We start from the raw sequence: 14,703 nt of genomic DNA, 5'->3' as shown, positions 1-14,703 counted from the left end.
CTCTTCATCTTCAACATCACCACAAAGATTGAAAAGTTTAAAAAAAAAATTTATGTTCTATGGATGAGAAAGATTACTAATTGCAAGTTGTGTTAGGGTTCTTGAAAATTATTGAAACATCACTGACTATATCTAATTGTGCAAAGAGTTTTTTTATCTTTTCAATCTTTTGTTTTGTCACAGAAATTAGTGCAGAGAATTTTTTTTAAATTTTATGCCATGCTTTGATGTTGTTGATTATTGTTGGTTGTTTTTTATTTTGTTATTTAACTTTTTTCAAAGTGAATTCTCTATTAGGGTTTTATGTTTAGGGTTGTGCGGCTGTGTTTAAGGATTTTTTTTATGCTATGTTTCAATTGTGGAACAATGGAAGTCCTTTTATTAGGAATTTGGGTAGGCATATTGATTTATAAAAATATTTTGTGTTATTTATAAATGATATTGGTGAATTATGTCAATGTAATTAGTGTGTGTATCTGGTCTGCTTATCAAAATGAATTTTTCAAACATGTAGATAAATGTGTTGTTAGACATTATGTTTTACCATGGAAGAAAATTTTAAAAAGATAAAAAAGAGATAACTGTTTATTCACCTGATAAAAAGACTTGTATGGGCCGGGTGACCTTAATAAAGATACATTGGATATATTTTGAGTTAGAAATTACTATAAAAAACTAGGGTATGACAAAATAGAAGAATGTTTGTGGCATGTTATTAGGAGGAGTTTAGACAATGACTTAAGAGCTCTAAATTCTGATAATGAGTTTGCAAAAGATGTACTTTATGGCTCAAAAAAATAATAGTGTAATTGATGTTTATTTTGAGCATGGAGTGTTATCACCAAAAGTACTTGAGGGGAAGGAGATTGTTATTTATGTTGATGATGGTGATAATATTAGAATAGAAAGTGACTCTAACGACAACAACCCCAACAAACAATCTCACACTCAAAATGAATCTCCCAAACTAATGCGAAAGAAACAATCATGTACAATAAGAAATCAAATGAGAGTAAATATCTTTTTAACAAAATAGTCAACTTTAAAAAAAATTGATTTTAAAATTTTAAAAACTAGTTTTACACAAAAAAATGTGTCCTTCCACTCTCCTTTATCTCTCTTCTCCTCCTCTTTTTTTTTTGCCCTGTGCGTCTCTTTGGATCACCGTCGCTTGACGAGTGAGATTTGTACCGATTTAGAATTTCTCTAAATAAGAGTTATTTTGTTGATAGCATAGTCCAAATCGGTAATTAAATCCCAAACATCAAAGTTTAATTTAAAAGATGTCACAATTAACGTAAAATAATCGCGAGTTTGAAGTCTCGGGTCGTCTTTTCTCGGACTATGCAATTGAGGTGCCATTTTCTTGGTTGTAAAGAAAGGGGTTTCTTCGATCAAGGAACGAAAGATTAAAAGAATTAAGAAATGATAAAAAAAAATTAATGCAATTAAAAAGGAAACAAGATCAAAACTTAGTGAAAATGTGATAAATGTGTAAAAGAGCCTTGACTTGGGAATGAAAATTTAGGAATTCTATCATTGTCATAACCACAACTATGGCAATTATGATGAGTTAATCTCGTTTTGTCAACCCCTAACATTGAAGAGTAAGTCAAGCAAGAATAATTGACCTTAATCCATAAGTCCTAACTAACTTACTAATTAATTAGTAAAAAGCTAGCCTTAATGAAAACAAGAATCAACTAACAACTCAAGAATTACCACTAAATGTCGGACATTATTACTCTAGTATCCTAGAAACTCATTTTCCAAACCAAGGTGTGAAAATCTACTCAAAATCCATAATTACCATTTTCACAAACACCTTGTGAGTATAAAAACAAAACATGATAAATTACAAAAGATAATGAAAACTATAACCAAACTATTCACAATATCAACAATAGAAACTCAATCAAGTATATAGGAATCATAAAACATCAAATTCATAAATAAAAGATTCAAGAAATCAAAATTGCACATATTAACAAAATAACTTGAACTATAAGACAAAATGGCAAGAGTATCTCAATTAAAGAGGAGATTGAAGAGTACTTACAATGAGATGAGCAAAATCCAAGACAAAAATTGAAACTATAAAATTCTACAATAAATCCTAAATAAACCCTAAGAGAGAAATGAAAGAACACTACTCTACACTACTCCTACTCTTAATAATGTGTTTTCTATCTAAAAGTGAGATTCCCTTAATATGAAATGAAGTCCCTTCATATAGTACTCCAAATTAGCTTTCAGTCTTCCAAAATTGGGCCAAGAGAGTCCCAAATTTGCGAGTCACGTGCCTAGGACTTGTGCGTATACACAAGTGTGTGCATATGCACACTTGACTGTGTGCTTCTCCTTTGTTTTCTTCATGAAATCTCCTATTTTGTATGCTTTTTTTTTCACTTTTGCCTAGCCATTCTTGCCTATTAGACTTGGAATCACTCACAAAAAATATCACGGCATTAAATGGAATAAAAGTGAAATTAAAATGATCAATTTAATCACAAAAATGCATATTTTCATATTTAGGTCCAATTCTACAGAGAAATCACAAAAGTATGCTATTTTAGTGAATAAGTGTGAGTTTATGTGATAAAATCCGTCCAATTCATGTAAAAAATTATCATCAAATATAGACTCATCATCGCTTTCACCTCTTCAGAGTCGAAAAGCGAGAGGATCCTGACACACATGTTAGAAAGCTCCATTCCTCCCTGATCGTAGCGTTTTTCTTAATAATTTTGGATGTTCTTATTCAGTTTTAGATTTTTTTTTAATAGTATTGGATGCTTTTTCTTTTTAAGTTTTGAATGATTATTTTTAATAGGTTTGGATTTTCTTTTAGGTTTTAGATGTATCTTTTTTATAGGTTTTGAATGTTTCTTTTTCTTATGATTTTGATGTTTCTTCTTTTTAGTTTTTGTATTATTCTTTTTAATAGTTTTAGCTATTTCTTTTTCTTAGTTTTCAATTGTTTCTTATTCTTATATTTTAGATGTTTTCTTTTATTATGTTTCGAATGTTCCTTTCCCAATAATTTTGAATGTCACATTTTATTAGGTTTTAGATGCTTTTAAAATGATTTTAGATATCTCTTTTTTGTTAGGCTTAAATTTTTTTGTTATGTTTCGGATCTATTTCTCAATAATTTTGGATTTCTTATTTTGTTTGGCTTCGATTTTTTAGATGTTTCATTTTATTAAGCTTCTTATATTTTTTTTGGACGTTTCTTCTTTTTAAGTTTTGAAAGATTCTTTTTAATAGTCTTTAAATATTTCTTTTTCTTATGTTTTGGATATTTTCTTTTTTATGTTTCGGATGTTCTTTACTTAATAATTTTAGATATCTCGTTTTTTTAAGTTTTGGATATTTTTTTATTAGGTTTTAGATGTTTCTTTTTATTAAGTTTCAGATATTTTAATAATTTTTTTTATCTTTTTGTTTCATTTGACTTTAGATTTTTATTAATATTTTGAATTTTTTTATTAAGTTTCAAATATTTCTTTTTATTAGGTTTCAAATGTTCTCTTCCTAATAATGAGAGATGAAAGGGAAGAGAGAATTTGAGCGTACTTTTTACTGTGAGTAGAGTATAAAGTGACTTTGGTATAAAAATTTGGATAATTGTTTCTCTTTTTGCTTTGTAAAATCTCTTTTTGTTTTAGAATAGTGTTTATTAATTATTTATAGTGTTTGTTTGGGCACTATTAAATCGATAAAAGAAATTTTTTTTTTTCAATGAAAAAGATTTTTTTTATTTCTTAGTGTGTTAGGCAAATTTCTAATAATAAAAGTAAAAGTATAAAAAAATTTAAAAAAAAACATCTTTTTTTAGAAGCTATAATTTATAACTTTTTTTAAAAGATCATTTTTCTTTAAAAAAAAAGATATTTTTTACATAATAAATGAATAAAAAATAATTTTATCTTATTTTATTCAATCATAATTGATAGATAAAATATCTTTTTACATGAGATATTCAAACATAAAATTATTTTTATTTTTATAAAAAATTTTAAAAAATATTTTTTTAAAAATAAGCCTAAACAAGCCTATAATCTAGAGTTAGACTTATCTTTCTTATACTAAATTATTAAACATATTTATGAGAACTTCCTAAAATTAATAATATCTCAGAACTAGATCTTAGATCTTTGTCTATATATTTCATATACAAAAATATTGTATGTCTTTAATGAAAGGCATCAATTTAATTGCTACAGAAATTGATTTGAAGTAGGATATAATAGCAATATAAGTAAAACAAAAGAACATTTTTGAAAATTATTAATTTATATATATATATATATATATATATATATATATATATATAAAATTTTTTTGCACTTCTAGTATCAATTGTCATCTGAAATATAAGAAAATAAAAGAGTAGATGAATTAGAAGTGTTCCTGTATGGATACCTAGAGGGGAGCTCGACTGTTGGGAATCAGCGTCCAGTTGTTACTTTCGATGCCGATCAATGAGCTTTGTGACAGTCCGAGCTTTCTGTTTGGGAGATGTCCAGTCATGCAGAGTATGAACAAGAAATGGGAGAGTGTACCTGCAAAGGCACTCCGAAACTTAAGTCAGTATTGAGAATTCAATGTGTCCTTTTAGGATTAGATATCATACCTTTATAGGTGGAGTGAAGTAGGTCGGTTATGCTGCTGCTGGTCGTCTGCATTGAAGAGTAGTTATTAGAGTTTAGTGCATGATCAAACGTTTTCATTCTGAAATGCAGTCCGTTATGTCTGATCATAACGTATGTCACCGAGTTATGACGTATAGAGCCAATTTATTAGCCATAATACCGAGTTATGAGGTCAGATTTGTAACGGCTGGATCATAACCCGAAGCTTAGCCTGGAAATGTGTTTAATGAAGCAGGTTGAGCTTTTAATGAACCATAAGTCGACTACTGAGTAACTCGGTGATTGGTTTTGCCTTGTAGCCCCCAGTTCAATTTGCTTTATTAAACAGTTGTCAATGCTAAGTGGTGGTATAATTAGGAGAGAGAAAGAATTAAATGCATGTTACAGAGTGTGTGTGTTTTCAATAATGCCCCTCACTTATTTTGATGTAACTGATGTGATTGAGGGTAGTGGAATCGAGAAGTTGATTAAATGTGTTAATTTAAACGCTTTAAAATCCTGAAGGTTTTCATTTTGGTTTGGTTAGGCTTCTTTGTCATCAGGAGTATTTTGTTTCAAAAAGAAAAATGAGTAAAAGAGGTATGCTCTAAATTTGTTGTTTTCGACTTCTCTGCTTCTTCTTCTATCTTTGTTTTGTTGTTTCCATCTCCTTCGACTGTTTTTCCATTAATGGGGTTAGAGAAAAAGAAAAAGGAAAAAATTGATTGGTCTTATGATTAGGTGAAAGATGATGTGAGGAGTCGTGCATCCTTATTTCTGGATAAAGATGCAGTAAAAGAAATAGACAAAAATAGTATTATGAGGGTTGGTTCTAGGGTTCAATTGGAACTGCTTCCCTGTTGTTCCAGTGACCGGATGTTTCACGGGGGGAGGGTTTTGAGTATTTTTATATGTATAGTAGTGTATTGGAGGAATTGAGGGTGAAGCTTGATAAACCCCATTTGTAGGGTTTATCTTGTATTGATTTTAAGGGATTTTATGACCTTTTACCCACATTTATTCAATGAATTAGCATGGTTTTGTGATTCTCCCTTAATTTGTGCTTAAGTGTGAAAACATGCTTTTTAGGCCTTTAACTTGATGATTTTAATCTCCCTTTGATTCCACTAGATGCGTTAATGTGTTTGTTAGTGATTTCAGATTGAAAAGGCTAGGAATGGATCAAAGGAGTGAAAAGGAAAGCATGCAAAGTGGAGAAGATCATGAAAAGCCAAAGAGTTAAACTCGCCCATGGACGCACGCGCGCACCTGGCGCTTGCACGTATCTTGCGAATTACCTCATGGACGCGTACGCGTGCTGTGTGCTTACGCGTCGGTGCTGGAATATGATTTTTTAATGAAAATGTGGCCAGCAAATTCAGAAGAGTTGTGGGGCCCAATCCCAACCAACTTTGGCGCCAAAGATGCTATTTAAAGCCAAGGATTGAAGAGCAAAGGGATTATTATTCATTCACACTCATTAGGATTAGTTTAGAGTTAGTTTTAGAGAGAGAAGCTCTCACTTCTCTCTAGGATTAGGATTAGGATTAGGTTTAGTTCTTAGATCTAGGTTTTAATTCACTCTTTCTTCTACTTCTACTCTTTAATTCTTTGTTGTTGCATTCATCATTCTTCTATTCTTTTGTTGTAATTTCTTTTATGTTGATTCTATATTTTGTTGTAGATCTACTTTTGTTCCTTCTATTCTCTTTCCATTCAATTCAAGGTAATTCATAATAATTGTGTTTCTTTTGATTATTGTTGTTAATTCCTTTCAATAATTGTTGTTAGATTTCATTCTTGTTGTAAATTTCATGTGCTTTTCTTTTGTGCCTTCCAAGTGTTTGATGAAATGCTTGGTTGGATTTTAGTATAGATTTTGTTCCTCTTGGCTTTGGTTGAGTAATTAGTGACTCTTGAGTTATCTAATTCCTTTGTTGATTGATAATTAGAAGTTGCTAATTGATTTGAATGCCTCTAAAGCTAGTTTTTTCCTTTAGGAGTTGATTAGGACTTGAGGAATCAAATTGATTCATCCACTTGACTTTCCTCCATGGTTAGAGGTTAACTAAGTGGGAGCAATGGATAATTTGTTGTCACAATTAAGGAGGATAACTAGGATAGGACTTCTAGTTCTCATATCTTGCCAAGAGCTTTGTTAGTTATTAGTTTATTTTCTTTGCCATTTATATTTCTTGTCTAAAATCTTAAAAACCCCAAATATAACTCACAACCAATAACAAGACATTTCATTACAATTCCTAGGGAGAACGACCCGAGATTCAATACTTCGGTATATAAATTTAGGGGTTTGTTACTTGTGACAAACAATCTTTTGTATGAAAGGATTATTGCTTGGTTTAGAAACTATACTTTACAACGAGATTTCATTAGTGAAATTCTAAACCATCAAAAATCAAGTCATCAAAGCTTCCCTTTACTGACTTTGAATGTCAGGTGTTGAAGCAGTTAAATTGTGGACCATCTCAGCTCCACCCTAATAGGTGGGCATTTCTCCATAGTTTTGAAATTCTGATGGATTTTTTTGAGGAGAAACCGGCAGTGGAGTTGTTCTTTATACTGTTCCAAGCCAAAGGTGTTTGGAAGGGGGTTTTGGTGAACTTGAATAGTTCACCCAGGTTTGCTGTTTTCAAACTGTACAAGTCTTCCTTTAAAAATTTCAAGAAAATGTATGTGAAAGTTAGGAATGTTGAAGGGGATTTTCCATTTTATATGGACGAGCACCTGGGAGAGAAGTTTCCGATATGGTGGTGTTCGGAACCTCAGAGTATTTTCGGGCTAAAAACTATTAGAGTGTATTATTGAATATATGGTTGAGGCTATTGATCGGAAGGAGTAAATATTGGTTTTTGACTTGCTCCAGTGGGAGGATAATAGGTCGGCCATTGTAGAATATTTAGGTGAGACTTCAAGAGTATTAATTTGGTTATATTCTGGCTAAAGTTTGGCTGAGTTTTGATATGTTTGTTTTGCAGGGAAAAATATCCTGGGGTTTCTGCTGCTACCCTCAGAGCTCGGGTAAAGAGTAAAAATTTGGATAAGGAAGGGTCTTCGTCAAAAGTGGAGAAAGTTGGTGGGGCTGGCGAGGTGGACCAGCCGAGGCCGAGGAGAAAAAAGGTGATATTAAAGAAAAGAAAACAGGATGTTATGGATTTGTCCGATGAATTTGAGGATGTTATGGATGAGGTACCACTAGAAGAGGTTGGGGGTTTTAGTGAGAGCCAAAAAAGGTTGCATGAAGTTGGCGACCAGAGTGACGGGTCGTCGTTGTGGGGGAGGGATCTCCCATATATGGTAGTTGCCGATGAAGTGTGTCAGTCGTCGGTTGATGTGAAACTGGCGAAGGAAGTTGGTGACATTGCTATCGACCGATATATGCAGGTATTTGTATTTTTTTATGTTTGATGTTGTTTATTGTAATGTATGGATGTGAAATATACCTATCGTACTTGCTATTTTGAAGGTGGTTGGTTTTCGGCTGGTGAGCTTAGGGCGCAGCCAAGAGAGAATACATCAGAAAATGGCCACTCCAAAGCCAAATCCTAATTTGAAAGAGGAGTTAGAGCAGATGCTAGGGTTGTTGAACTTGAAAACAGGGTATCTGAGATTGAAAAAGAGCTAAAGCTAACCAAGGAAAATTATACGAAGGAAGTAGAAGATGTGAAGAAAAAAGAGGCCGACCTATCTAGTTTTAGTGCTCAGTTAATTGAGGTTACGTCGAGCTTAAAGGAGATGGAAAAGAGTAAGGAGACGGTGGTGCTGGATTTCTTTATTGAGGGTTTTGAACGTGCATCTCTTCACGCGAAATTTTTAGCTCCAGATGTTGATTTCACCAAAATGGATTCGGGGAAGATCATTCGAGACGGGGAGATGGTCGAGGGTGATAGTGACGCCGAGGAAGAGCATGAAAATAATTAACAACATGGTTGGGTTTGATTGTGCTTTAAACATTTAGTTTGTTGGTAAACTGTTTTGCTCCTGGAGTGAGCTTATGATTGTTTATGTTTGTAACTTTATTTTGCTGTTGTTTTAAGAAAGGCAATTTATTTTGCTTCTGGTTATATGTTGGTTTGCATGTGTTGATTTTATAGTAGTAGAAAATATGGTTATATCATTTTTTGTTAACCTAGGTATGATAGGTGAATTTTACCTGATTGTGAGTGTGGCTTGGAGCCGATTTGTTTTATCAGTGTTCTTTGTGAAAACAGGGTGTTTTGGTATGGGTAAACATACAATGTGGCATGACTGTTTGTGTCACCTTAACGGTGATTTAATGGTTGTATCTGACAAAGATATAATTGGTAGAATTTCTTTGTTTTAGTTTGATTGTTTGAGTTCTTGGTTGGTCAAGTCCTATTAGTTTGATGGAGATTGGTTTATGCTTACTGTTCAGTAAAGGCGTAATAGGCCGATTTTACTGGATAGCGACTATCTATTTGGATGATAATTTCTGAATAGTCGGATTCAGACTAAAGATCCGATATATTTTTGACTGATAATTTCTGAATAGTCGGATTCGTAGTATAGATCAGCTATATGTTTGACTAATAAGTTCCGAAAAGTCGAATTCAGAGTAGAGATCGACTATCTGTTTGACATGAATTCTGAAAAGTCGGATTCGGAATAAAGATCGGCAGGATAATATTTATAAATTCATAGATAAGATAGAAGTGTGAAATGCGAAAATAGTAAGCTGATGAAATGAGGAACTTATTTATTGAAGAACCTTTAATTTCAAAGGTGCAGGTAGGCAAGCCTCGTTAAAACCTCTCCAAGAAAAACCCGTTTTGGGAAAAATCTTGGTAGTAGGAAAAAGAGTACTTTGCCTGTCCCTGACTTTTAACTGTAATATAACTTTAAAGATGATACATTCCAAGTGTTAGGCAAATTATTTACCATCTAAGGTTTGTAATCAGTAAGCCCCATTGCTGATGACCTCTGTAATTTGGAAAGGGCCTTCCCAGTTAGCTGCTAGCTTGCCGTGTGTTGATGGTTTCCTAGCCTGTTCGGTTCTCCTAAGCACAAGGTCGTTTACTTGAAAGGATCTTAGGTGAAGTTTCTGATTGTATCGCCGAGCTATATATTGTTGCATGGCTCTGTGAGTGATTGTTGTTGAAGATCAGAGTTCTTCAAGGAGGTCCAGTTCAGATTACCGAGCTTTATCTACTGTAGTATGGTCGGCCATTTGATTTTGGACTGAGGCCTGGGAGATCTCCACAAGTATCATTGCGTCGGAGCCATATACCAGTTGGAATGGTGTTTCCTTTGTTGTTGAATGGATGGTGGTGTTGTATCCCCATATGATCTCTGGAATGAGTTCGGCCTAAATTCCTTTTGCCTCGTTGAGTTTCTTCCTTAAAGCGTGTAGGATGACTTTATTCCCGGCTTCTGCTAACCCATTTGTTTATGGGTGTTCCACCGATGAGAAATTCTGTTTGACTTTTAAGTTCTGCAAAAAGGAAATGAATTTTTGATCAGCAAACTGGCGACCATTTTCAGTGATAATTTACCGAGGTATGTCAAATCTATAGATAATATGTTTTCATACAAAGGAAATCATTTGTTGCGAGGCGATTCTTGCTAAGAGTTGCGCCTCTATCCATTTTGAGAAGTAGTCAATTGCTACTATTAAAAATTTTACCTGTCCGATCGCTGGAGGAAAAGGACCGAGGATGTCAAGCCCCCATTGGTTGAACGGCCAACTTACCTCGGTACTGTGTAAGAGTTCGACTAGAAGGTGTGTGATTGGACTGTGTTTCTGGCAGTTGTCACAGTTTTTGACTTTTGTTTTACAATCTTGTTGCAACATTGGCCAATAGAAACCAGCTCGGAGGATCTTGGAAGACAGGCTTCGTCCTCCGAAGTGTGTACCACAGATTCCTTCATGTGCCTCAGCTAGGGCAAGATTGGCTTCTGATCTGCAAAGACATTTTAGTAAAGGACGAGAGAATCCCCGTTTATATAGGCAATTGTTATATATGCTAAAGAATGAGGCTTGTTGGTGAAAGTGCCGAATGTTTTCGACTTCGCCTGGCAAGATTCCTGTCTGAAGATAGTTTATGTAAGGTGTTCTCTAATCTGCATCCTGCATTACACTTAGAACTTCTGTTAATTGTATACTTGGTTTAACTAAGGTAGATCGGTGAAGGGAGAAATTATTTGTTTGGGTGCTGGCGAGCTTAGATAGGATGTTAGCTCGGCTATTGTCCTCCCGAGGTATATGTTCGATGTCACATTTATGAAATTTTGAAAGTAAAGTTTGAACAATTGCAAGGTATTTGGATAATAAAGGGTCCTTTACCTGGTATAGCTCGTTTACCTGCTGGACGATGAGCAGGAAATCACAATATACCTTAAGCTCGGCTATGTTGAGATCGGTAGCTAGCCTGAGGCCGGCAATAAGAACTTCATAATCACTCTAGTTGTAACTCGCCTTGAAGAAAAAGTGTAGCGATTGCCCAATGACATTAGCATTTCCGTCGTTGAGTATGATTCCAGCGCCACACCCGTGTGGGTTAGAGGATCCGTCTACATACAAAAACCATTCGGTTGAATTTTCAGCGGCATCTGGGACTGTGAATTCGGCAATGAAATCAGCCAAGAATTGAGATTTGATAGATGATCATCCTTGGTATCTGATGTCGAACTCGAAAAGTTGCACCAACCATTTTACTAGTCGGTCAGCTAGTTCTGATTTTTAAAGGACTTGACGCAAAAGTTGATCTGTTCGAACATGGATGACATGACTTTGAAAATATGGCTGAAGTCTTCTTACCGAGAAGACAAGAGTTAAAGCCAACTTCTCAATGCCTGGATAGCGAAGTTCAGCATTCTGTAGTGTTTTGCTCGTGAAATAGATCGGCAACTGCTGCTTTTGCATTTTTGCAATAAGAACGGATCTAATGACCCAGTTATCACAGATAAATATAAAAATAGTGGTTCCTCGTGAAGGGGTTTTTGTAAAATTGGTGGTTTTGAAAGGGTTTCTTTGATGGTTGTGAATATTTGTTCACATTCATCGGTCCAATGGAAAGCTTTTTTCTTTTTCAAAGTTTGGAAAAAATAGAAAGATTTAGAAGCTTGGCAAGGTAAGAATCTAGAGAGTGCAACAAGTCTTCCTATTAGCTGTTGGACTTCTTTGATAGTTTGTGGGCTCTTCATATCCAAAACAACTCGACATTTTTCTGGATTCACCTCAATACCTCGGCTGGTGAGCATGAAGCAGAGGAATTTGCCATTTTGTACTCCAAAGGCGCATTTCTCGTGGTTTAACCACATGTTGTATTTCTGATTTGACGAAAAATTTCTGCGAGGTCATCAAGGTGGTTGTTGTCTATCTTTGTTTTGGCGACCATATCGTCAACGTAGACCTTAATGTTCCTGCCGATCTGTTCGGCAAATACTTTGTCCATTAGTCGTTGATATGTTGCACCTGCATTCTTAAGGCCAAATGCATGACTTTATAACAGTAGTTTTCATATTCAGTAATAAAAGCTGTCTTACTTTGATCGGATGGATGCATTTGGACCTGGTTGTAGCCAAAGTATGCATCCATAAAGCTAAGTTTTTCATAACCAGAAGCATTGTCAACTAAACAATCAATTGATGGTAAGGGATAAGAGTCTTTTGGGCATGCTTTGTTGAGATCGGTGAAATCAACACACATGCGTCATTTACCGTTATGCTTTTTCACCATGACAACATTTGCCAACCATGTCGTGAACCTGATTTCCTAAATGAAGCCGGCATTAATGAGCTTCTTGGTTTCTTCCAGAGAGGCTTGTTTGTGGTTGTGACCAAGGTTTTGTTTTTTCTGTGCTATAGGTCGGGCAGACAGATCCAATGCCAATTTGTGGGATATGACGGATGGGTCAATTCCTGGCATGTCAGCTGGGGTCCAAGCGAACAAGTCGGCATTTTGTTGTAGGAATGCTCGAAATAAGGCCTTCTCTTCTGAGCTTAGTGTGGATCCCACATAAGTGAACTTTTCCGAAGTATCTACAAAATATATTTTATGCATGTCTTCGATGGGGGTTAGTCGTTCGAGGACTCCTACCCTAGGATCAAGGTCGGCCAGGACTGGTAGCTCGTCTTGGTTGCTGATACTGTGCACACGAGCTTGCATACTTTGGTGAGGTTTTTTAAAACTGTTGTTGTATCATTCTCTGGCCTCTCGGGCATCACTGTGAATGGTTGCAATTGTATTATCCTGCAAAGGAAACTTAACACAGAGATGAACTGTAGAAACAATAGCGCTGAACCTATTTAAGAAAGGTCGGCTAAGTATTGAATATCCGAAGTTTTTGATAAAGGGTCCTCATCAAGTGTGGTTTGGAACCACACAGAGCCCATAATCGGGACTCTCTCACCTGAGAAACCGACCAGGTCTCCGGTGGAAGGTTGGAGGATGTTGTTGCTAAGCTTCATCTTCTGAAATGTGGAGTATAAAAGAACATCGGCACTACTCCCAGGGTCCAGTAAAACCTTTTTAACTAGGAGGTCGCCGAGCTGTAGGGAGATCACAACGGGGTCATCTAGATTTGTTACGTTTGTGTTGAAGTCGGAGTCCTGGAATGTAATTTGAGGGAAGTGTGGAGGTGTCTGATGATGATTTTGATTGGCTTCTATTGAAAGCATAGTTCGGTAAGACTGCTTTCTTGCCGAGCTTGTGGCGCCTCCACCTGCAAAACCTCCGGAAATACAGTTAATGATACGTCTCGGTTGGTCGAGAGGGTTGGTGTTGAATTCAAGATTTCCTTTAGATGTCATCACGTTTGGTGTTGAACTGAGTATGAGATTTATATCGGGGAGTTGGCTTGAAGTTTTTCTTTCTATCTCGTGGTTTATCGTCTTCTCTTTATTGTGGTCTCTCTGTTTTCTGAGCTTGTTGGAGTTCTTCAATGTCAATCTGACCTTTCACCTTTTCACGAAACTCGGCCATAGTTTTAGGTTTGGCCACAGCGATGGTCTCCTGGAACTTTCCTAGTCGGAGTCCGCTCTTTATTGCATGCAATTTCACCTCGAGGTGGAGATCTGGTATACTCATGGCTATCTTTGTAAAGCGCGTCACGTAGTCTCTAAGGCTTTCATGCTGGCCTTGTTTGATTGTGTTCAAGTAATCAGAATCATGGAGATAGATGGCTGATCCAGCAAAATGTTCCTCGAAGGGATTTGATAGGTCTCGAAAATGAGAAATAGAACCTGCAGGCAAAGAACAAAACCAATCAAGTGCAGGACCGTCTAAGTAAGATGGAAAACAACGACATAAAACTTTATCAGATGCACCGATTACTATCATTATGGAGATGAACTTTTTTATGTATTTCTTCGGATCACCTAACCCATCATAGGGGGCTAGGGTGGTTGGTAGAGTGAACCTTCTGGGTAGTACGAAGTTCATTACTTCGGCCGTGAACGGTCCAGGTGAGTTTTCTAGATCGTCATTTTCATTCTCTTGCCGAGCTTCTTCATTGTACCCAGGTTGTTCATCTTCACACCGAGCAGTTTCAAAAACGTGCGTCGGTTCAGACTGATGCTTAGCTTCTTCTGTTCGCTCTTGTCGGTCATTGTTATTTTCGATCCGAGCATTATTCAGATTGGCAATCTGATTTGCCATTCTCTGGTTTTCTTCCGCCATGCACTGGTTGGCTTGTTGTAACTCGGTCACCATCCGAAGAAGTTCAGAAGGCGTATGTGGGAGTTGCTCAACCATGGCTTAGAAGTGAAGGTGTTGAGGCCGATGAGACAAGGAAGAAATTATATTCTCGGTCCCACGGTGGGCGCCAATTGTTCCTATATGGATACCTGGAGGGGAGCTCAGCTGTTGGGAATCGGCGTCGAGTTGTTACCTTCGATGCCGATCTATGAGCCTTGGGATAGTCCACAGTCCGAGCTTTCCGCCTGGGAGATGTCCAATCATGCAGAGTATGAACAAGAAAAGGGGGGAGTGTACCTGCAAAGGCACTCCAAAGTTTAAGTCAGTATTGAGAATTCAATGTGTCCTTTTAGGATTAAATATCATACCTTTATAGGTGGAGTGGGGTAG

General features: G+C 35.9%; 2 protein-coding genes across 2 annotated transcripts; both read right to left on the bottom strand.

Annotated features, from left to right (window-relative positions):
• Positions 1-11,926: 11,926 nt before the first annotated feature.
• LOC130934612 (uncharacterized) lies at positions 11,927-13,427 on the bottom strand. Its single transcript, XM_057864169.1, has 2 exons — positions 13,028-13,427; positions 11,927-12,090 (listed from the first exon to the last, which is right to left on the bottom strand). Exons 1-2 carry the CDS (start codon positions 13,425-13,427, stop codon positions 11,927-11,929), a joined length of 564 nt encoding a protein of 187 aa, XP_057720152.1.
• Positions 13,428-13,515: 88 nt separating this feature from the next.
• Positions 13,516-14,370, bottom strand: LOC130934611 (uncharacterized). The gene has a single exon (XM_057864168.1). The coding sequence runs from the start codon at positions 14,368-14,370 to the stop codon at positions 13,516-13,518; it is 855 nt and encodes a 284-aa protein (XP_057720151.1).
• Between the last annotated feature and the right edge of the window lie 333 nt (positions 14,371-14,703).

This window comes from Arachis stenosperma, chromosome 6, assembly GCF_014773155.1.
Source record: "Arachis stenosperma cultivar V10309 chromosome 6, arast.V10309.gnm1.PFL2, whole genome shotgun sequence".
In the NCBI taxonomy this organism is placed as follows: Eukaryota; Viridiplantae; Streptophyta; class Magnoliopsida; order Fabales; family Fabaceae; genus Arachis; species Arachis stenosperma.
Note: the sequence above shows the minus strand (reverse complement) of the source record. Positions and strands in the feature narration are given on the sequence as shown.

Coding starts and splice junctions, on each gene's coding strand:
- LOC130934612 (XM_057864169.1), bottom strand. CDS start 13,427: ATGACATCTAAAGGAAATCTTGAATTCAACACCAACCCTCTCGACCAA. Junction 12,091..13,027: donor AGACCTGGTCGGTTTCTCAG/GTGAGAGAGTCC, acceptor TTAAGAATGCAG/GTGCAACATATCAACGACTA.
- LOC130934611 (XM_057864168.1), bottom strand. CDS start 14,370: ATGGTTGAGCAACTCCCACATACGCCTTCTGAACTTCTTCGGATGGTG.